The sequence below is a fragment of the Gadus morhua genome, chromosome 13 (genome assembly GCF_902167405.1).
Source record: "Gadus morhua chromosome 13, gadMor3.0, whole genome shotgun sequence".
In the NCBI taxonomy this organism is placed as follows: Eukaryota; Metazoa; Chordata; class Actinopteri; order Gadiformes; family Gadidae; genus Gadus; species Gadus morhua.
In genome coordinates, this window is record NC_044060.1 from 22,088,815 (window position 1) to 22,112,283 (window position 23,469).

Here is a 23,469-nt window from a genome sequence, read left to right on the forward strand (position 1 = left end):
GTTCTGCTTCTTTTTTAGGCCCCTCGCTTCTACACAACAGTAGCTTTCCAGCGCACTTAAAAAGACTCCTACACTCAACTTTTATTGGATTTTATTAGACTTATTTTATAGCCTTATATTTCACAACAAAATTCGCAGCTACTCATTGAGAAAGATTAATTACAGGCCTTTTTTTAAATCAAATTGCCCCATTTAAAAATGAAATTATACACACTGGAAAACCTGGCTTGAAGATGAAGAAGAGGGTTTGTTTGGGGAAAAATAGAATTGGTGGACCGAACAAACAAACACATGATCCGATATAGTGGCGTCCTGCACTGAAGATGTCTGAGATATTTGTCATTTTATTTCAGTAAATATGTCTTTGAATACGGAACTAGTACGTTCTAGTATTAAAGTTGACCATAAACCTCCATTAAATAAAAGGCAAAGAGGTGCAACAACACAGCAAAATGGAATGTGGAACATTTTCAGATCCGGTGAAATCGAATGGATGCATTTCTGCACGACACTACACTGAGCAGTCTCTTCCTGGGGTGAAAAGGTGAGCTGGGAAACCTTATTTATGGTGAATTTGTTGATTTCCTAGCCTAGAAAAAAACAATGATTGGGAGTAGTTTTACAAGATTTATCAAAAGACTGATGCATGTTATTCCAATAATAAAAAATAAAAAAACATGTCTGACTCCAATACTACGAACGTATGCCCAAAGACCCATGTGGCAGGCAGAACCATCTAAACTACTAGTGTCTTCCACAACCCCCCCACAACTGTTCATGTAAACTGGTAGTGAAAGGTCTTGTCCCTTACATGGTGATTCACAATTAATGACATGGGGGTGAGGAAGGAAGGGGCTGCGGCTGAGGAGCCAATCACGTGCCAGGTGTTCTGATGGTCTATTGGCCCATCACCTCGATGACGTCATCGTCAGAGCTACTGTGGTCGGTGTCCCCGGCGAGCGGGCCGTCCGCCTGGCTCAGCGCCATGCCCAGCAGGCTGGAGCGGGAGCCGCTGTAGGGGCCGGGGCCCGACGACGGGAACCCCCCGGGCGGGTTGGAGTACATTCTGGGCTCGGACCCGCCGTAGTTGAGGGAGTAGCCCGGGGACAGCAGGCCGGCCATACTGGGGTTCATCAGGTAGGGCGGCAGGGAGCCCTGCGCCAGCGAGGAGGAGGAGGGGGAGGAGGAGGAGGAGGTGGAGGCGGCCGACACGGCCGGCCCGGCGGACGAGTAGACGGAGGAGAGGGAGGAGCAAGAGGGGACCGTGGAGGGCAGGTGTCCGTTCCCCTGGCCCAGCAGGTCCGACGCGGCCGACGGGAACATGGCCTGCAGGTCGCCCAGCGCCTGCCCTGCGTTCTGGAGGAAGGAGGAGGGACCCCCGCCGGTGCCCATGTGGTACGGGTGGGTCATGTGACCCATGTTCCCCATCATGGAGGAGGACGAGGTGAGGCCGGCCTGTGGGTAGGAGCCGCCGCTGCCCAGGGACATGCCCTGGTAGCGGCCGGCCGCAGAAGCGCGCTTGCTGCTGAACGGCTTGTTGCTGCTGTTGGCGCTCAGCTTGCGCTTGTTGCCACGGAGGTCAGAGGCGGAGGCTGCGGGGAGGTCGTCTCTGAGGTCACCGGACTGGTAGTGCTGGGAGTCGCTGGCGGCGCCGGACGACATGTCCAGCGGTGAGGGCAGGCCGCCGGGCGCCCCCGCCATGTCCTCGTCGGCGGAGGCCGCGTAGCGCCGGAGTTCTCGCAGGATCTCAGGGCTCTCGGGGGAGGAGGGCCGCGGGGGTCCGTCCGGGCTGCTCTGGGTCGGGGAGGAGCAGCCGTTGATGGCGCGAGCCTGGGAACCCTGCAGGTCTGGATGAACGAGGACGGACATCAGGGCCGTGAGTTGGTGGCAGGAAAAGACACATCGCTTTTCTGTCCTCTATGGCAATTCACTTATTTGAAATGCAAACTGAAATAATGCTTTACAGATTTACATATGCTTCTACATGCAAAAACAACATCTGCAATAAGATCCTAATGAAACATTTTCTACACGCACAATGAAAACATTTAGTATAGCTAGGAGTAATTTTATCACCAAAAACATGGATGTTTATAAAATGTAGCTTAAGCCGAAATAATCCAGCCTATGGCTTGACCTAGCAGAATACTATTGGGATCTTAATTTCAAACGAAGTTTCCTCTAAAAAGGCCTTTCATGTCAGTCATGGTGATGAGCCCTGTCCAATACACACTCCACTCAGTTCTGCGTGCCTGCGTAGTGTACGGGGTATTATCAAACACCAGGGGCCTCTATGAATTCTCTTTTTTGCATAGGAGATGGGGATGACCCGGAAGTGCTTGGAGGAAAGGTGGTTCGAATTCTAAAAATGCTTAGGAAAGGAGCCGCGATGCTTCCATTAACCCTCCTTTAGCATAGGTTACTCCTGAGCTTCCTTTGCGAAAGGAAAGGAGATAGTGGTATCCCATAATCCTTTGCGGTGGCAATATTTAAAGCAACATGCCACCGACGAAGTTTACAGACTCTACGCGAAGACGCATGAGGGACGCGGTAAAGCAGAAGAATAGAAGAGAAGAAAATACAATTGATTATAATGGATATCAATTCCAGAAACATAATTATTTGAATATAAATGAATTAATTTATTGCTGGTTAGTAAGCACATAAAATACACCATAAGAAAAGAAAATGCCAACTTCATATTTAAGAAAGACTACTGGGGGCGGTTCATTTCAACATCAACATAAGTTTAGCCTATTTTCTTTCACATGTGAATTGGAATTCAAGTGGCCTAAAATATTCCCGTTGGCCAAGTCCGACCTAAGTGATTCTCACTTTTGGCGATAACCCGATTGAAATCAGTACGACAAGAACGCATGGATCAAAGAGCGCTTGTTTAGTCAATCTTCGGAAAATTGTAGTTTCACACTAGAGACGCTAGAGGTCGGCAATACCCGCCGTCGTGCAATGACGTCGGTTAGGAAGAGTGGAGTCAAATTCTTTTTAAACAGTGCTGTCTTTTCCTATGTTCGAAAGGAATCACTTTTTCATCTCTCCTTGACCCGATGATGTTTTCCACAAAGGTTAAGGAAAGGAGGCAGATGGAGGCAGAGGAGATTTGACTATTCGTAGAGGCCCCAGGTGTATTGCTGTTTTGCCCTCTAGATGGTGCTACTGTCTAGCGAATACAGAGGCTGGCTCCGTGAGCTAAGGATGAGCTAGGGGAGGGGGACGCTTCCAGGGCAGCACAGTTGCTATGATATTTAAGCAAAGGTTTACCAAAACAAATTAAGGGTTATGTCTAGAAATCTTTAGTTTAATCCACAGATAAATAATTAGGTAATTTATTAGTCATTTCCATCAAGACCCCATCAAGGAATGCCTCGAACATAGTCCAGAAATAAATAAATGGGACAGTTATTGTAAGGACTTGATCACTAGAAGAGGACCTGAATGAGTACACTATTGTAACAGGACTTCACTGCTACAAGAGGACTTCACTACTATGAGTGAGGACATGAATACTAAATGAGGACTTCAATACTGTAAGAGGACTTAAATACTATAAGAGGACTTAACTTCTACAAGACGACCCGGTTGCTCTAAGAGGACTTCACTGCTTTAAGTATATACTGTACCTCTTGAAGATGAGGAGCCTCCCGTTGCTTGCCGGCTGATCTTTCCGGATCGAATGGCAAAGATTCGACCATCATTGGTCCTAATGTAGGTACCTGGGGTAAAAAGAAAAAGACAGAGTTCAGGTATTCCATCACATGAGCTTTTACAACATGTGAAAGTGCTGTCCAATGGGACTGTTCCTACCTTTAGAACCCTTGATGACATGGATGCTTTCTCCTGCTCCTATTCTGGCCTGGGCCTCTGAATTACTGTTGGCTCCTGGAATAACAATGTCTGAAAAAATACATACATTTGGGATTAATTACAGAGCAATTTTGGTCATTAAACGGCCATTAAGTAAAGAACATCATTAGATAGCTACGGATTCAGGAGTGTTTACTGGAGGATGACACTAGTGATTGGAGAGTGTAACAGAGGATGACACTAGATGATTACCAGTTGTTGTTACGATCCTCTGGACATAAACTCCCGCCTTCTGCAGGAAGTTGACAGGAAAGCCGCCCCCTCCAGAGCTGGACCCGGCCATGCTGGCCTGCCGAGGCATCATGGGGATGGGAGTGGACTGGATGGGCCGGACACTAGCCACGGGCTTGTCCTCTGGCCTGCCACCGGGACACCTGAAACACACAAAGGCCATACAAATTAAAAACACACACAAATCTCAAGTCTTTTGTTAATTAGTATTGTGAGCTGCAGCAAAGGCATTCAACCTAAGCAACTACCGATACAGCTCATTAACGTCTTCATCCGGGCAAAGCCCCTGCCCCCCCAATTGCAAGTGGAAATTCTGAGGCATTAAACCCATAAGAAAGCGGTCACACCCCTAGAAAGATTAGATTCTCAACCTCTAGTGCATCATATACATTGTTAGCTAAACAAGGCAAATCCAACCTCAAACAAAATAAGGGGCTTATAACTAAAGTTGCGTAACTGCACATGCACAGCAGTGGTGATCTTCTCCCATCATCGGGTCTACACAAACTGAACGTCGAATAAAAGCTGAGAATCCAGAGGGTCAAGGAGCGTTTAACGATTATTTATCTCAGTCGAGGATGGTCAGCAGTCGGCTGCAGACATGGGGGGGGGTCAAAAACCGTTGTGATCCCCTTTTCTAAGAAGGAACTAACCAGTTGCGCTGGCTGAACGCTGGTATGTTGGCGAGGGTTTGGTCGCTGGTGGGGTAGTAGTGGGCGTAGGACGGACGCGAGTACGGGACACAGGCCCTCTTCTCGTCCTCGTAGCTCTTCTTGGCGGCTCTCTTCTCTGCCTTGGTCAACTTGGACTCCTTCCGGTCCATCAGAAGAGACTCGTGGTGGAAGGGGATCTACGGACAGAAGATAACAGATGGCACCTGCTCAGAACAAGGGAAGGAGCCAGAGGGAAACGGGGAAAACATGCTTGGGTGATTAACTAAGTAAATGTCCAAATCGATTCGAAGTGCTCATAAGCGGTTATTCCTGAGTGGGTCCATGCAGCAGCAGCAGCGAGCTGGGAGCCGGTACCTTGGTGATGAGGTGAGGGTAGAGCAGGCAGGCCTGGCTCATCACCGACTCCATGTCCTCCTGGGGCTTCAGGGAGTACTTTTGGTCGGGCTCCTCCTCCACAAAGTGCAGCAGGGACTCCACCTCCTTTCGCGTGAAGTTTAGCACGGGGTTGAGGTCGTCCACCACACGATCTGGTTCAGAGCCCAGTGAAGGTTCAGTAAATGATGGCTAGCAGTATCAATGAGGTCGGGCAAGCTCAAAGTTGTGAAAACAGGGATGTTTTGACTTCATGTCTTAGAAGTATTATAGCCTAATAAACAACATGCATTATATCATAATAAAATATTAATATTAAAACATCATAATGTTATTTTCATTCATAATCAATGTAATTTCTTACACAATATAGAGTGAGAATTTGGTGTGACAAGAGCAGATGGACGACCCCATGGGCTGGCCATAGGGGTTGGCCCTGCTCAGCAGACCACATGCCTGGGTTTCAGTGCTCATGTTTGACACGTCTTCATTGCATTTCCCCAGCCAACCCCTGGGCCGAGCCGTCTCTTACCCGACATGCCCTGCTTGGAGACCTGCCGGTCGTAGATCTTCTTCTCCAGGGTGAAGTCGCACACCAGCCGGTAGATATGGCAGGGCTTCCTCTGGCCGTAGCGGTACACCCGGCACACGGCCTGGGCGTCGTGGCACGGGTTCCAGGAGGCGTCGAACACCACCACGCGGTTGGCCCCGATCAGGTTCACGCCCAGGCAACCCGCCCTGCAGCAGCACAGCCACATGGAGACCTGAGTGTGTGTCTGTGTGTGAGGGAGTTCAGTGTGTGTGTGTTTGATTGTGCGCGTGTGTGTGTGTTTGATTGTGTGGGAGTGTGTGTGTTTGAGTGCGCGCGCGCGTGTGCGTGCGTGCGTGTGTGTGCGAGTTTGAGTTTGAGCGTGCGTGCGTGTGTGTGTGTGTAAGTGTAAAGGGCTCTTTAAGGTTCCTCGTTGACGCAACGCAAGGGGGTTACCGACACGTTACGTCCTTGCGGACTCTCTTTGCGTCAACCTCAAAGACCTGGAGTGCGCCTCCCAAAAATCCTAACCTGGCGTCAAGGCGACGCAGCCGCAAGGGCTGTGATTGGTCCGCTAACTACATCATTCCCAACGTTAAGCTTTGTATGTAAAAAATCAAAGGCCAAACATGTCAATCTTTCCTTCATGGCCGAAACCTTTTCTCTTTTTACCCGCTAGTAATCGATGAAAAAATTGAGACGTTTTGACCAGAATGGACAGCGACGACCGACTAGCAGCATATCTTCTGTTTTTTGTGCACATTGTTTGAGTCGTATTCAGCTTCTAGTAGTAGACCAATTGTAAAGTAATAGCATGCACAGACAAAGACAAATCATTTTTTCTCTCTTAACCACGGACATGAATAGCGACACGTTAACCCGACGCAGAACCAAAAGGTTCACGACTACGTCAAAGCGACTGATAGGTATCACCATAATCAGCCCTTTAGAGTGTGTGAGTGTGAGTGTGTGTGTGTGTGTGTTACCTTGTAGACAGTAGGAACACCCATGCATTGATGTTCTGCGGGTCATTGAACTGGTTGATGAGTCTCTCTCTCTCTGAGGAGGATGTACTTCCATCCAGCCCTAAGGAGAAGAGGGAGGACCATTATTACATCAAATTCATCTCTACTGCATCACTAATAAAACTGATCTGTGATAGACAGACAAGTTGACTAAAAACAGATACTCATTTCAGTCACCAATAGCAGACGGTTGGATCTTAAATCGAGCCTAGAGCCACATTAAGTAAAGGACTCAGCCATACTGAAAGTTGCATTATACATTGGCATATTTCATGAAGGCGTGTATAATGTGGACTTATTTATTCAGAATAATCAAAAGATAGATCGGAAAGTTTAATCAATCATTAGTTCAAATCTATTTGTCAGCAGCGCGGGCCAACGAGGTACTTATGAGGTAAATGACAGCTATGATAACTGATCATCTACAACGTGGGAGGTGGTCTCTGTGAGAATCGGGCAAAGCACGGAGGACTCACTGTAGTAGTTGATGTTGCGGACCCAGGGCTGGCTGGGCATGTCTCCATGTACCGGTACGGGCCTCTTCGCCAAGAAGTCCTCGATCACCGTTAGGGTAGACAAGCTCTGGCTGAACGGTTGAAGAACAATGCACATTACAACAGCCGTCTTACACATGAAGAGAGGGGTTCTGCTGTTATTGGCCACTGATGATTACAATGCATACAAGGCCAAATCTGCTCCATAATGAAAAGGATAAAAATCAATCCATCAGAATGGAGTAAAGACTAAAGGTACAAGTTCTAATAAATGAGCAAGTCTCATTTAAAGGAAGTGTAGTCCAAAGGACAGGAAGGACAGACCTGAACACCAGGATCTTGTCACCGGTCCGCACGCTCTCTTCAATCAGATGGAAGAGCAGAACCATCTTGGCAGAGTTCTCCAGTACCCCGGTCCTGTACCTGGACATGATGTCTTTAGCCTGAGGAAACAAAGGTAATACCTCAACTTGATGACTTCTGTACGTTTAAAGTGACTTGGTCCATTCAACGTCTTCAGAACCATGGCAGGTACCTGCATTATAATACCACAACATGATATAGAGGCTAACGATAGAGAAATAATTTTACATATTAATCACGGAAAAGAGAAAATAACTAATGCATCACAGGCTTCACACTCTTATCTTATGTAAGATATTGTGAAGGTGACATCAGTGAAAAGAACATCTGGACTATTATGCTCAAAAAGTTGGGAGAGCTGTACCGTATTTTCCGCACTATAAGGCGCACTTAAAAGTCTATGATTTTCTCAAAAACGACAGTGCACCTTATAATCCGGTGCGCCTTATAGTGCGGAAAATATGGTACTACAATAACTCAGTCGACAACAAAACTACAAGTCAAGCACTATGGATTGATCCATCGCGTATTGCTCTTGTTCACCTTAGTTTAAGAGATTGGATATTCAGTAATAAATGTATCCTAAGCAGGGATCTAACAGCACATTCTGCTCAGGGTGTGTGTTCAATGAAACAATGTCGTGAGCGGGGTGGACAGAGGAGACGATTTCGTTACCGCAATGCCATGTAAAACTTGAAAAAGCATTTCTAGTTATTTTTTAAAAACACAAATAGCCGAATAATCGAGAAGTATGAGAGGGGTACAGCCCCATTTAAAGAAAGGCAAAATGTCTCTTCCAGGCCAGGAAGACAAAAATAACAATCTGGCAGGCTAGTGATCCAACAGACTGGAACGTTTCTGAATTCTGCTGTCTATTAGTGCCCAAATAAATGAATAGCACAACTTAATGAAAATGAAACATCAGAAACTTGAATGTGATCCGTTTTCTAGGCTGCGAACAGAGAGTCGTAGTGGTGCCGCACCCATTCGTAGGTGATGACTTGATTGGCTCGTTCCTGACTGTGGTTGATGGGAGGCAGAGCGGCGTTGGCCTTGCCCTTGAGGCCGGCAGAGGGGCCCCTGGGGTTAGAGGCAAGGTCGTCCAGGTCCAGGTCCTGCTCGTTGGCCAGGTTCTCCTTCTGCAGCGTCTCAAACAGCACGTCGGGGTGGTTCCAGATCTTCACACAAAACACAACCACACTTATTTGTTAAGACCCAAATGGACAGAAAGGGTTAGAAAGTAGGTTTGGGCCGATGTCACATTTTTCAAACGAGTTGCACAGTGGAACTTAGGGAGACATCCGGTGTAAAACGGATTTGGGATAAGTTTGGCATGATAATGAGTTGGAATGTTCGTTTGGGAGCAAAAAAGCGCAAAGACGCATTCTTAAGATGGCTGTTTTTAGCCGTTTCTATCAAAACGCCATCTTGTTTTTAAGACTCGATAGGTAGATTGACGAACACAGAGCTAGTGACATCCGTCAACAACACGCAAGCTCTGTGTTCGCCAATCGAGTCTTAAAAACAAGATGGCGTCGACAGGTGAACTACTGATGGTATTGTGTGTATAAAATGTCCTTTTTAATAAACAATCTATACACTTACAAAGTTATCAATGCCTCGTTTTATATGTTAAGACCCTTATTACACTACTACCAAAAGAAGTGTCGGGCTACTTCTAGCCTTGTAAGCGGTTTATAATAGCGATTTAGTTTTTACCATGAGTCATGCCCCTATCGTTCCCAGTTTATAGCGTTTTGATAGAATCGGCTACAAACAGCCAACTTAAGAATGCGTCCATATGCGCTTTTTTGCTCACAAACGACCATTCCAACTCGTTATCATACTAAACATGTCCCAGATCCATTTCACACCGGATTTCTCCTTTAACGAGTGATGCCTGCACGGCACGCACCCAACCATGCTTCTCATATAAAAAGAGAGCTAAAGCAAATAGAAATAGTCCCACCTTGCAGCAGACGCAGAAGGCCTTCAGGGGGTTGAGGCCCAGCCAGCCGCTGTTGCCGGCCTCTCGGAAGCGGTTCATGAACTCCGTGTAGAGCGCTCTCTGGATGGGCGACAGGCGCACCAGCATCACATGCTCCTCCTTGGAGGGGAGTTGGTCTCGCAGCACGTCGTGGCCTCGCCTGCAACCCAGAAACACAGAACGAGAGACTGTTACCATGACAGCACCACAGACCGTTACCGTGCTCTACGGGGAAAACAGGATGATGCACAGACTCCGTAGGGATAGGAATAATGGAAGGATATCTAGATTATGGCATTAGTTATTTACCGACAAAATAGCTCTGACTATCTATAAAATAACTATGTCACTACTCCCTTCTTACTATCCAGGGAGTTCTGTGAGCTCTAGATGGGGAGCTCTTGGTGGAATGAAGGAACTACTCGGGTGTGTGTTACGACATTGCATAATTAGACGTGCCAGATCGACGTTGGCTAGGGCGGTTTTCTTGTTAACAATTATAACAAGAAAATGCATTTCCTGCAGAAAATGCAGTCAGTGCTGTAGCACAAAGTGAGGTTGAAAATATTTTTCATAAAGAAACGTTAAATGCCTTAAATCAAGTGAAGGGATTTGAAGCAAAGTTCAACACTCTAAATGGAGTAAACAATGTCAACATGCACACCATTCAAGAAAATGGAAATGGTTGGAAACAAATAAAGTGACAGCTGAATGAAAAAAGCGCAAAGCAATGCTAAAAATGTCAAATTAATTTAACTGAAAAATCTGAAAGGTCAAATGTATTGCAGAGAGAGAGAGAGAGAGAGCGAGAGCGAGAGAGAGAATGTCTCATTCATGTAATTGTTTTATTTAATTTGGTTTGTTATTATTTATATGTTAAATTGTCTGTTTTTGTTTTTCTGCTCTTAACATTTTTATCCTGCTATTTATCTATGTATCCTTTGTAATTCTCTAGTTCTTTGTATTTCCAATGTATTTCACTTGACATCATTGCAAATGAGTGCTTTGCTCAATGAATTTTCGAGTTAAATCAAAGAAAAAAAAATCTAATAGTAATGTGGTCAATATGAAATAGAGGCATTCATTTTACCCCAGCCCCAAACGAGTCAGCTCACGGATAAATAACCTTGCACAAGAAACGCATAAGCTCATCCAACACCACATCTACACGTCCCATAACGCCTTCCAGAGGCGGGGGGGCTCACCTCTGCACGAAGCCCTCCAGCAGGCTGTGCAGCACGTGGCTGCGGTAGCGCATGAGCCGTCCGTCCTGCGGCGTGCTGTCCACACACTGCCCGTTCAGGATGGGCCGCTCGAACATGTTGCTGAACTCCTGCCGCGTGCCCAGGAAGTCAGGCCGGACGAAGTCCACCATGCACCAGTACTCGATGAGGTTGTTCTGCAGCGGGTAGCCGGTCAGCACCACGCGGCGCCGCGAGCGGATGCTCTTCAGGGCCTGTGACGTGTTGGCGTGGCAGTTCTTGATGCGGTGGCCCTCGTCACAGATCACCACGTCAGGGCCGGGCCGGGCGATGGACCGCTCGATACCTGGGGTGAACATGGGAGATACCGTCTCTATACCTGAGGTAAACACAGGAGATACAGTCTCTGTGCCTGAGGTAAGCACAGGAGATACAGTCTCTGTGCCTGAGGTTAGGGCTGCTCGATTCTGGAAAAAAAATCTCTATACCTGAAGTAAACAAAGCAGATGCAATATGTCTTAACCTGTTGTAAAGAATGGAGATACAATATTTCTGATACTTAATACCTGTGAAGTCTTGGGATAGGTAGTGAAGAAATCAAAACTGAAAAATCATGCTAATTTCAGCGTCTTTGTGACTGATGACCTTCCCTGACCTTTCATGAGCTCCTGCTGTCGGTCCTCCTCGTCGAGGTCGATGATGATGGGCCCGGCAGGCTTTTTAGACTTCCTCTTGCGGCCCATGACGAAAGTCTTCTTCATAGACAGCAGGCGGTACATCTCATAGCCCATGAGGAGCACTCCTCCGTCTCTTGACCAGTCCTCCACCACCTTCGCCCTGGCCACCGTCGTTCTGCAAGAACACACACGTTGAAATCCGACCTCCCGGGACAAAAACCAGGCCTGACACTAGTCAATAGTTGTTTTTTTATCTGACAAACAGCCCAAAAAATTAACAATTACTTTATAATGATCCATGAACCAAATATTTGCATAAAACTGCAACATTAAGCGGCCATTGTTTTTGGCGATGGACTTGTCCATTGGTTGATTACTGGTGGCAGTTTTAACGCTTTAACTCCTCCACACAGAGGGGCTTATTCTACATACTTGTGCTCGTCGTTGAGAATGTGAACTCTGAATGTACGGCCCGTGGCGAAGGCAGGGTCGGTGTCGGGTGGCAGGGCTTCTTGGGGAGGAAGCCAGAGGTTGAACTCGGTTAGCCAGTTCTGAAGGGTGTTCACCTGGGGGGAAGAAATACGAGCACTTACAATTGATTCGGTTCAATCGCTTAAATTACAGTGAAGCAGACATACGTAAGTGTACAGAGCAATAGCATGGAAATGATTCACAGGATCAGTATACTCACAGGGACAATGGCCAACACGGTATGGGCCCCAGTGTGCCTTAGCAGGATGTCTACGAAGGAGATGACCTGCAGGGTTTTCCCCAGCCCCATGCTGTGAGCCAGGATGCAGCCAAAACCACTGCTACTCTTGTACCTCTCCAGGGACTCCACAAGGTTATCATACAAAAAGCGGATTCCTCCAACCTTACAGATGATGGAGACAAGATAAGATGGATTAACCAATAAGAAATGCACACAAAAGCTGCCCTTAAAGGCCCATGCATAAAATTAAGTTTAAGAGTGGTTCCATATAAGTGAGCCATTGAGAGAGAGGGATGGAGGAAGAGCGAGAGAGCGAGAGAGCGAGAGCATGGTAAGAGTGCCGACCTGGTGAGGTTTAACAGCCCTGGCTAACTGCGGGGCGAGGTAGAGGTCTTCCTCGTCGGCTGGGTGGTTGATGTTGACCAGCACTCGCCCCTGGGTATCGGGCTGGTTCAGCGCATCGTTGACATGGGCGCCGCTGCTCTCCTGCGTGCCTCCACCCTCCGCCTCCTCGTCAGCGGACTCGCTACTGATTTGTAGGGCGTCCTCGTCCCCAGAACTCAGCTCAATTACATCAGAGTCTACATCGGAGCAAATGAGCCGCACTGTTAACATTTGTCGATCGATGAGGAGTGAGAGACTCCAAGGTTGGATGCAGGAAAGATCGCTTCACATATTGTGCAGTCATATTCATTTAACCAATATATTTCAACTAGGATATGTTTGATTTTAAAGCAGTATAATTTTCAACTTCTTACCAGGAAGCTTGGAGGCTTCTTCCTTGTCGTCTTCCTCCTCCTCCTCTTCTTCCTCCTCCTCCTCACCACCACTACTATCCAGACAGATGATTTCCTGCTTGCTGAGCAAAGTGGGAACCAACTGGGCTGCTTCCCCTGCCCTTAATGTAGTGTCTGCTAGTGTGGAAGAGGCCAAGGGAGAAAGGAACAGAAAAAAGACAATTAAGATGAAGAAAATTATTAAAAAGCAGAAATTGAGTTAACTGGATAGCCACGGTAAGTTAACAGGTTAGCTAACAGGGGTAACCTGATTGAGGTTCAGCAACCGGTGGGGCTGTGGTGGGGAAGTCCTTTCGCTGCTGCTCTAGGCGCTTCCGCCGCTCCATCTCCTCCTGCTGGGCCGCTTTGGTCCCAGCCTCCAGCTGATGCTCCTTCAGCAGCTTTCTGTAACAACACAAGAGTTACAGAGGGCAAAGAAAACACGAGATGGGATGCAGATATTTAACAACTGAGGGCAGTGTACCTGATGTTCTTCCTCATGTGTGTAGGTTTCGATGTCTTTGATAGTCTGGAACCTTTGGAGGACTTTGAGGACTTGGAGGACTTGGAGGATTTTGAGGACTTTGCGGACTTGGAGGATTTGGATGATTTAGTCTTTGGGGTTTTAGTTTTGAGCACAGTTGGCTTGCTCTGGCTGGAGTCCTCTGGACTGGCTTGAGGCTGGGAGGAAGAAGCAGGTCTCGACGGAGGTCGAGATGGAGGTCTGGATGGAGTTCGGGAGGGGGGGCGAGATGGGGGCTGGGACGAAGGCTCAGAAGAGGGCTCCCCGGAGTTAACGGACTCCTCGCCATCCCGAGATGTTTCTGCGTTGTCCTGGGGACTACCAGTTTGCTCTGTCAGGACAAGAGGACATTGGTCATCTAAGTGCTAATAAATCATTGTAGCTGTCTGGGAGGTACACAATGAAGCAAATCGACTCCAAAAATAGAGAACCATCGATCATAATGTTAACTCATTACATTGTCAACTACAGAACCCAATGTCAAGTCAATATTAATATATCATCCTCCAAATGTTCATGAAGCTATGAACGCAAAATAAATCTGCATATATACCATATTTTCCATCCTAGAATGATTAAAATTACACCTCTTAACGGTAGTACAGTTGTTTACATGTATACTCCTTTCCATGTATCAAATGAATGCAGGGACACATTTCTCATCACTCACCAACTGCATCATCTTCATCATCTTCATCATCTCCATCCCCATCATCCTCTTCTTCTTCTTCTTCTTCTTCTTCTTCATTTTCCAAATCCTCTTCTTCACTGTTAAGGCTTTGCTCCAGTTCACTTTCTGATACCGCCTCTTCAGACATGGTGTCTTATGGGACTCTGAGTATTACCTATACAACCTCATTTCATTTCGATCCTAAAAAAAACCCACAATAACAATAGTTATTTCATAGCATTTAATACCAAGTTAAACATTTGTTTTCACTTGATCTCTAAAACAAAGTGCTTTCATAAACAAATAGTCCCAGCATATTAGGACAATTTGGTGATTCGGCATGATACCTACTGGCCTATCATCCAACATTTGATCTGTAATATTGGGAAGTGTTCTTACGGTGTTATGTTAGCAGAAGCATTTCAAGCTGTGTGGCTAGTAATAAAAGATGAAGTTGTACTGTAGCGTTACTATGGCCAAAGGAGGAGGTTACACAACAAAGACCGCGTTCCCAAACAGGTACAGACAACTTCTATAATTTATTCTTGCCAACAAAGGAGTGTGACTGGTTTGCGAACTAGGAGGCGAACGTTTGCTCTTGATCTGCTCTGCTGTCTGATTTTCAACGATAGCGTTACTCCGCTAACAGGAGCTAAGTTGAGGCTATCGCGCTCGGCTAGCTAAGATGCAGCAACGAGATATAAATCTCGAAGAACCCGCAATAGCTTTGTTGAAACCTTACCTCTCATACGTTAACGTTACTCTTTCGTGAAGTATAGCTCTGGGGTTACGATGATGATTAATCAATTTACATTTATATATTTGAATAAATGGACTGTCAAAGGCTGCTAATTTGCCATTTTTTTGCAGTGTGCCCGTTATGTCCGTCCCCTGACGACGGGAGGCGGTGAGTCTAATCAAAGGTTCCGCTGGGGAATGAACTCCGGTAGCACTCTGGTGGTACAACATTTAATATGTCCATGGGTATGAGTACAACATACACACTGTCTATATCATGTGTGTTATTACCACTTGTCTAAAACTAATCTTTAATCTATCTAGCTATATGAGTGCAGCAATGTACAATCAAAGCAGCAGAGAGGACTTCAACCATAATATTTATTAAGGACTACCTTCACTTTTTCTGTATTTTCACAATAATTGTACAACTGTAAATATCCTGCACACTGTAAATAGCACTTGTTATATGCGATATTATATACAGGATTTTTCCATATTTGACCTTTTACATTTTTGTATTTAATATAGAGAGAGAGAGAGAGAGAGAGAGAGAGAGAGAGAGAGAGAGAGAGAGAGAGAGAGAGAGAGAGAGAGAGAGAGAGAGAGAGAGAGAGAGAGAGAGAGAGAGAGAGAGAGAGAGAGAGAGAGAGAGCGCGAGAGAGAGAGAGAGAGAGAGAGGGAGAGGGAGAGGGAGAGGGAGAGGGAGAGAGAGAGAGAGAGAGAGAGAGAGAGAGAGAGAGAGAGAGAGAGAGAGAGAGAGAGAGAGAGAGAGAGAGAGAGAGAGAGAGAGAGAGAGAGAGAGAGAGAGAGAGAGAGAGAGAGAGAGAGAGAGAGAGAGAGAGAGAGAGAGAGAGAGAGAGAGAGAGAGAGAGAGAGAGAGAGAGAGAGAGAGAGAGAGAGAGAGAGAGAGAGAGAGAGAGAGAGAGAGAGAGAGAGAGAGAGAGAGAGAGAGACTGTTATTACCGTCGTCGTGATGACGTAGAATGTAGTCGCCCACGGTCTCTTTTGTGTTTATTTTTCAGTTCTCACCAGCTTATGCTAACATTACCGATTCAAATGCATTTTGTGATCATGGGTTTGCATAGATCGTTTTTTTAGCTATAGTGTGCAAGAATGCAAAGATGAACAAAGGCTGGCTGGAACTCGAGAGCGACCCGGGTAAGACGTGTTACGGGACATTATCAGGGGGATGGCGAAGTACGGCTAGCCTCCAGCTAGCTTCAGAGACCACTCGGGTTTATCAAAAATCATAATCCACCGCTATTACTTAGCTTAAACAGAACTCCGAGGAGGCTTGTACTTCTGTTTACATGTAGTAATATAAAAATAACAGCCATCGCACAAACAGTTGTATGTGGATGGTTATATTGTCTTGCTGGCTATCATTGCACAGCCACTAAAGACAGGTTAAACACAGTGATGTTAGATTGATGTGGAAATGTATGGGGCCCATACGGAGCACATATTGTTCATTTTATTGAAGAAAGGAAAGATTATAATTAAAATGTTTGTCTATTATTTGCTGTACTACAGGACTGTTTACTCTGCTGGTGGAAGACTTTGGTGAGTGTCAGATTTCTAATGTTTAAGCATACATACCGTTGCATATAATGATTAAATATTTATGGATCATTAAGTGGAGAGCAATACAACAATGAACAACTGTAATCTTATGCAGGGGTCAAAGGTGTCCAAGTAGAAGAAATATATGACCTACAAAGCAAGTGTCAAAGGTAACGTTATGTTGTTGTGCTTGATCAAATGGTTATATTATATATATGTTTTACATCTTTATTTGATATTCAAATGTTATATATGTAAATGTACCTTTTTGCTGCTGAAGGAAAAGGCTAGAGTTAGAATAAAATTACAAGTAAGGAAAAAGCAGTGCATTGGATAGTAGTTTGACAGCTGCATACTTGCAAATCATAGTTGTTCTACTGTTATTGCTTTATTATAAGATTTCATATTTGACGTCAGCTCAGATTGTCTCCATTTCTTTCAGTCCTGTTTATGGCTTCATCTTCCTGTTTAAATGGATCGAGGAACGTCGATCCCGGAGGAAAGTTTCCACCTTAGTTGACGAAACCTCTGTCATTGATGAGGAAATTGTTAACGACATGTTTTTTGCACATCAGGTAAGAAAGCGCATATATATAGATAGATAACAACAAATAGTAGACAATTAACAGAAAAGTATGATTATATTTTAACGGCTGCTATAATACCATAATGCTGTAAGTGTGACTATATAGTACTATTGTAATACTTATAATAACTTAAATATTGGTGTGTTAGCCCTGGTTAATCTGAGAGCAAGGGTTAAGCAGTTGGGGTTCTGTCTATAAATTGTCTCCAGAGATGGACCGGCCCTCAAAAAACGCCTTAGGAGGCAGTTTGATTGACTGCTAATGTTTGCGTGCCCAGCGCACAATACCAAAATAAATGGTCCATTTCCTTCAGTATAAATTCATTTTCAGTAAATTTGTAATGGCTTTGGAACAGACAGAATCTGGCGGCAGACGGTCCTCCTGGAATTACCTGCCGTTTAGTTATTCTCCAGAACTGACAGATGGGCAGTCCGCCCCTGATTGCATCAATTCATGCATTGCCCCTAAATGGAACACAGTGCATATAATAATAGCAGACAATCTGTAGTCTTTCAGTTGGATTAGCTGTATTTTTTTTGTTATTGAAAACTAGGCAGTGGGAGGAGTGGTGGAAATGTTTTCAATGTCAACAAACAGAAGAAGGAAAATGCTTGAGTTGTTGGCTCATTGTTTCCTGCCTCGGCCAACATGGCACAATACTTCAGTTATTTGTTAAGAATTTGGAGCGGCTTGGTGTTCATGTTGTTTATTTGTTCAGCTGATACCAAACTCCTGCGCCACCCATGCATTGCTGAGCGTGCTTCTCAACTGCAGTGGTGTTGAGCTGGGCATCACACTCAGTCGGATGAAGGCTTTCACAAAGGGCTTTGGTCCAGAGGTATGGCGTGATCTCCCCCTAGCACACGTTCTTACTTCTGTCTGAGGGCAGATTCACATCCATTCTGATGAGATCCTGCTAATGATATTTGGCTCCAGGAAGTGGTCCATTGCCCTACAGCACTTGGGCATAAAGAAATGTATATCATTTCCTTCAACATTCTTATGTATCCAAATGCCCTTATAGTTTACAGCTGATTGGGGTGAAAATGGACATTGAACTAAAATGTAATTGTGACATTGATACAAGTTGTACTGAACATCCAACAGCTCCCTCGTCTGCTAACGAACAAGGCAGGCACATAAAGGATAACTGGTGTAATACAATGAGTTCAATTCATTAATAAGGTTTTCTTTACTTTAGAGTAAGGGCTATGCCATAGGAAATGCTCCAGAGCTCGCCAAAGCACACAACAGCCATGCAAGGTAGGTAGCAGTTAGTGCCTGCAAAGTTATGTGATAAAGCTGCAAGAAAAAACGATTATTTAGCCCAGGCCCTAAGCACTGTGGAGGCAGCTCTTTGACAGATCTGGCTATCTTGTTTCTATGGAGACCGGAGCCAAGGCACTTGCCAGAGAAGCAGAATGGAATCAGCGCTGTGCGAACCATGGAGGCCTTCCACTTTGTGAGCTATGTTCCCATCAAGGACCGCCTCTTTGAGCTGGACGGACTCAAAGCCTACCCCATTGACCATGGTGAGACTCTACGCCCGTCAATCAATGCAATAACTAAGCTGTCGCACGACATAATGTTCAGTCGATTGAAAGGAATGTCAGTTGTTACAAAGAGCCTCTGAGACGTTTAGTAAACCGTCTAACGCAGGGCCTTGGGGCGAGGAGGAGGAATGGACGGACAAGGCTCGCAGGGTCATCATGGAGAGGATCGGCCTGGCAACTGCTGGGTAAGAAATGTTACTGTCCGCTATCATTGTAAAAAATGAGGACTCCCATGTTTACGTTGATAACCATTTGGTTCCGTTCCAGTGAACCATACCACGACATCCGCTTCAACCTGATGGCCGTGGTACCGGACCGAAGGATCAAGTATGAATCAAAACTGGAAATCCTCAAGAGAAATCGACAGACTGTCCTGGAAGGACTACAACAGGTTGGAAAACAATCACGACCGCCTCCATGAGTGTTAACCATAGTAATATATTCAGATACGCAGTGTTTCCGGTGTGGGGACAAATGGGACAAATGAATGAAATGCTCAAGGCTCCAAACAGGTTAAGGCCCTAACACACCAGATATCTAGCCGCCGTGAAGGCCGACCGTTGTATCGTGTTTTGACCAAAGATCTGCACTAAATACAGCGCAACTAGATTGCAGCCAACTAGCACGTACGTTCTGTGCCTGCCTGAGGGGAGTTTACTCACACTACCAGCAGGTGGCAGTAGTCTATTTGTCTTTCAAAAAGGGACACCGGAAGACCTCAGACTCTGGATGTATACAAACATGAAACAAAGCAGCGTTTGCCTACCATTTTACACCACACCCGCTCAGACGGTTTTGTGATATAGCTATTTCTATCTATACTATTCGACACAACATTCAACACCTGATTCGAGCTCGACAGGAAGACATTTCAAGCCTCTCTTCCATTGTATAGTTTCAATATTTCCTTTGGCTGAGATTTGGCATCTCAGCTAAATAACAATAAAACCACTTGGAAAGGAAGTAGCAACTTTATTAATTATACAAGCTCACAAGTGAAGGGGTAGCCCACAGAGCATGCTGTTTGATTCAATTAAACAATGATGAGGGGATGTACAATTCTCCATGTAAACTGATTCAATTGACACATCTTCACACTGGAGAAGACTATTGTGTCCCGCGGATCCCTTAACGAGGGCTTCTTCTTCTGCAGTTAATACGGCTCACCCAGCCCGAGCTGGTCCAGGACAAGAAGCAGCAGGAGTCCTCTGCTGATGAAATCAAGAAGGAGGCGGACGCCGAGCCCGGGACCACCCGGGGGGCCACACAGACCCCAGGTGCGGCCCTCCGTGAGAGGGAGGAATAAGCTCACTTTAAGAGCAAATTGATTTAAATTTAAAATCTTGTTATGACATGTTGCAATGACCTTGCTATCAAGTTAAATGCACTTAATCTGCATAACCAAAGTGTGGGACTACTTATTATTGATCAGGTTTATTGTGGTTAAGGTCAATGTCAGGATGATCAAGGTCGGTTTCAGGGTAATCAAGGTCAGTGTAAGGATGACCAAGGTTATTAGGATCAGGCTAATAATCACTCAATTCAGGGTTAGGACCATGAAGGTCAGGGTAAGGATTGTTAAAGTAAGGGTAATGATTTAGGGCAGCCTATCGTTGCTTATTTGAATGCAACTTAAGAGCAACTTATCTAAATGCCTTTGTCCAACAAAACGCTTCTCATGGCATCCTGTTGATGAATTGGACATACGACTTTGTTAATGTAAAATGATGATAGCTGCAGAATATAATCCCAAGCACACACCTTGAAAAGGGCTTGTTTAGCAGAGCCCTTATCAATTGACGATGTGGTCACCTGAACATATCTATTTACATACATATCATGTCTTACCTCATGATGCAGGCGATCAATCCCAGGCTACCTCCAATCCCTCAGGCAGTGCTAAATCTCTGGGTAAACCAGGAGGAGGTTCCCGGGTAGTCACCAGTCCCACCCCCATCGTCCAACGCCTGCCTGCGTTCCTTGATAACCACAACTACGCCAAGTCCCCCCTGCAGGTATGGATATGGAGAACAGCGTCTCTAACGGGTGCCCCCTTTGGTCCTTGTTCTAACATGTGACTTCCTGTGGTGGACAGGAAGAGGAGGACCTGGCTGCGGGAGTGGGTCGCACCAGGGTAGCGGCCGCACCACCGAAGCCAACGTACTCTGACGATGAGGATTATGAGGACGAAGAAGAAGAGGTTACTGGTGCTGCGGGAAAACCCAGCAGGTTAGCTGTGTAAGATTGGATTTGGTCAAAGTCTTCCACTGTACTTGGAAATAACTTGGTAATTTGTTTTTATGTATGGAGTACCCCACCAAATCACAGCGCAGCACTGGTTTTGTAAAAGTATAAGCTGCAATCACACTCCATATTTAGTATTATCAGTGTCCCCTCCTGGTAGACATTATAGTAAGACAGATCCATTAAGTGCTCCCACATGTGTTCCATCATGAGTAGTGATTCTATTATAAGGGCTCCTACTGTAATCAGGTTGATTATAGCGTTTGCTCTCCACTGAAGGTTCAGAAGGAAGGCCAGCCTGCGGACGCGGTCGGGCCGCGTGGGAGGGGGCATGGAGAGCCAGATCGCGCTCAGCGTCCTGGCAGAGAAGCTGAAGAAGGAGGTCCAGCGGAAGGACGCCCTGAGCACGCCGCTGTCCGTGCGCACCGAGGGCCGCAACGGCGGCGTCAGCATCACGGCGGCGTCGCAGCCGTCGCCCACGCCCAGCAACGAGAGCACGGACACGGCCTCGGAGATCGGCAGCGCCTTCAACTCGCCGCTGCGCTCGCCGGCACGCTCCCAGGCGGCCACGCGGCCGTCCAGCCCGGTGGCGTCCCACCTCTCCCGCGTGCTGTTCGGGGAGGACGACCTGCTGCGGCTGGACCCCCGACACAACCGCGCCGTGCGCGAGCTCGGCCCGTCCATCTGCGTGGCGCTGCTCCACCTTCAGGAGGACGGGGTCATCTGTTCCCTCCCGCCGTCTGGTGAGAGCGCAGAGCCCACCAGCTCATTAGCAACATGAGACGGTTTAAGAAGTCATGATGACACATCAATCTGTACCCATGTTCAACAGCTGACCTAGTGTGTGTCTTTACAGTGGACTCCTCTGCCAAAGGGCCCAAGCCGCCCTTTACACCCAAGAAGAAGATTAAAGAAGAGGAGCAAGGAGAGGAGGCCCAGGGCAGTGCAGAGGGCCCGTCTGTACAGGTGAAGGAGGAGCAGGACTGCAAGGAAGGAATTGTGGGCAAGCCTAGCAAGGAAAAGATGGACCCTGTGGATGTGGTCGGAGTCCAGAAGCCACCTGGAGATAAATATTCTCCCAAGGTACTTTGCAGGGCTTCACGTTCCTCTGGGGGTCTGCCGGTCAACGTTGTTTTTTGCCCTTTTACTCACTATTGGTCTATCATCATTGTTCTGGTATTATTGTTGTTGTGAAATGATGAACACAGAGCAACTGTCCTCTTGTACAGGAGCTGCTGGCTCTACTGAAGTGCGTGGAAGCTGATATTGCTAATTATGAAGTCTTCCTAAAAGAGGAAGTGGAAAAACGGAAGAAATACAAGGCAAGAATCCTTTTTCAGCAACGGCCTTAAAAGCATTTCTTTTGTACACTTTTCTTCCCTGAACACTCAAAATGTCAATTTTCAACGATCTAAACGCTTTACTTAATTTATTAACTTAGATTGATGACCAGAGGAGGACCCACAATTATGACGAGTTCATATGTACCTTCATATCAATGTTGGCACAAGAAGGTAAGTCCTAATAAAGCGAGTTGATTCTACATCTCCTGTATCCATGTTCTCTGTGACTTGAGGTAACCCCGCACCACTGACAGTAAGAACACCGGCTGAAGACAGCAGCCGTTTGTGGAAATTATAGATCTCCCTTTGTGCGTGGGTTTCTTTTCCACCCACAAGCCATTACTTAGTATTACACAACGGCTGTACTGTTCAGTGAAGGTGTGAGAATGTATCGGGGTTTTAAAACGGCTGCGTTCCACAGGCATGCTGGCCAGCCTGGTGGAGCAGAACATCTCGGTGCGCCGCCGGCAGGGCGTGAGCATCGGCCGGCTGCACAAACAGAGGAAGCCGGACCGCAGGAAACGCTCACGACCGTACAAGGCTAAGCGGCAGTAATGTATATAGATATAGATAACCCCACACACACACACACACACACACACACACACACACACACACACACACACACACACACACACACACACACACACACACACACACACTCTCTGTGGTGATCATCTCCTATAGATCATGAAGCATCAAGCAATCACGGCAGAGAAGAAGGAGGAAAAGAAATGGGTGCACTTCTGTAAAGGCTGTTTGTTGTATTTTAAGATGGCTTCCTATTCGTTACAAAACGGTATCATGCCGCAATTTCTTTTATATGTATGTGTACATAATGCGTTACAATTTTAGGCCTCATGTCATACCTTTTGAGATCTGCCTCTTCAGTTAAGAGGCCGGTAATTGTACCAGGCGAACATTGAATGCAAAAATGCCTTCTATATTTCCTTTACAGAGGGAAGAGAGCGAATTCATTTTCCTGAAGGTCATTTGGTATTTTGTAATCATGGTCTCACAGTATAGTTTATAAGGTATTGGAACCTCAGAGATCTGAACCGGCTCTTTTTGACTAGAAGGTGTATATTTCCCTCTTGGGTCCTGTAAATGAATGATGAACCATCATCTTATTTTTGTACCTGACAGCGCTCCCCATGAGCGGTGGTTTATTGTGTGCATCTGTGTGTTTTGTACATATGTATCTGTCTGCCAGCTCAGCATCACTTGCACAGTGGGCCAGGTGGCTTTTGTCCTTACCAATTCATACTACAATAAACAGAAAGAAAATGTGCTCATTGTTCCTTTTTAATTATTAATATCG

General features: G+C 46.1%; 2 protein-coding genes across 5 annotated transcripts; one reads left to right on the top strand and one right to left on the bottom strand.

Moving 5' to 3' along the window:
• Positions 1-74: 74 nt before the first annotated feature.
• Positions 75-15,081, bottom strand: rad54l2 (RAD54 like 2). 3 transcript variants are annotated; one of them, XM_030374552.1, is made up of 22 exons: positions 14,860-15,081; positions 14,118-14,318; positions 13,409-13,778; positions 13,193-13,329; positions 12,907-13,059; positions 12,494-12,729; positions 12,128-12,310; positions 11,869-12,002; positions 11,415-11,611; positions 10,763-11,105; positions 9,540-9,717; positions 8,554-8,748; positions 7,532-7,650; positions 7,190-7,299; positions 6,675-6,774; positions 5,692-5,897; positions 5,142-5,314; positions 4,767-4,963; positions 4,075-4,256; positions 3,823-3,912; positions 3,639-3,731; positions 75-1,847 (listed from the first exon to the last, which is right to left on the bottom strand). In XM_030374552.1, exons 2-22 carry the CDS (start codon positions 14,263-14,265, stop codon positions 898-900), a joined length of 4,494 nt encoding a protein of 1,497 aa, XP_030230412.1. In that variant the 5' UTR covers positions 14,266-14,318; positions 14,860-15,081; the 3' UTR covers positions 75-897. The 3 variants fall into 3 exon arrangements, with proteins under 3 accessions (XP_030230412.1, XP_030230411.1, XP_030230409.1); XM_030374551.1 differs by having other exon boundaries at positions 12,907-13,062; XM_030374549.1 differs by having other exon boundaries at positions 12,907-13,062; positions 13,184-13,329.
• A 695-nt stretch (positions 15,082-15,776) lies between these two features.
• bap1 (BRCA1 associated deubiquitinase 1) lies at positions 15,777-23,439 on the top strand. 2 transcript variants are annotated; one of them, XM_030374724.1, is made up of 17 exons: positions 15,777-16,016; positions 16,392-16,421; positions 16,537-16,591; positions 16,864-16,996; positions 17,727-17,846; positions 18,210-18,271; positions 18,398-18,540; positions 18,668-18,746; positions 18,829-18,952; positions 19,715-19,838; positions 20,422-20,576; positions 20,657-20,799; positions 21,085-21,548; positions 21,662-21,888; positions 22,035-22,127; positions 22,247-22,319; positions 22,570-23,439. In XM_030374724.1, exons 1-17 carry the CDS (start codon positions 15,980-15,982, stop codon positions 22,701-22,703), a joined length of 2,196 nt encoding a protein of 731 aa, XP_030230584.1. In that variant the 5' UTR covers positions 15,777-15,979; the 3' UTR covers positions 22,704-23,439. The 2 variants fall into 2 exon arrangements, with proteins under 2 accessions (XP_030230584.1, XP_030230585.1); XM_030374725.1 differs by having other exon boundaries at positions 15,779-16,016; positions 20,657-20,790.
• The last annotated feature ends 30 nt before the right edge of the window (positions 23,440-23,469 follow it).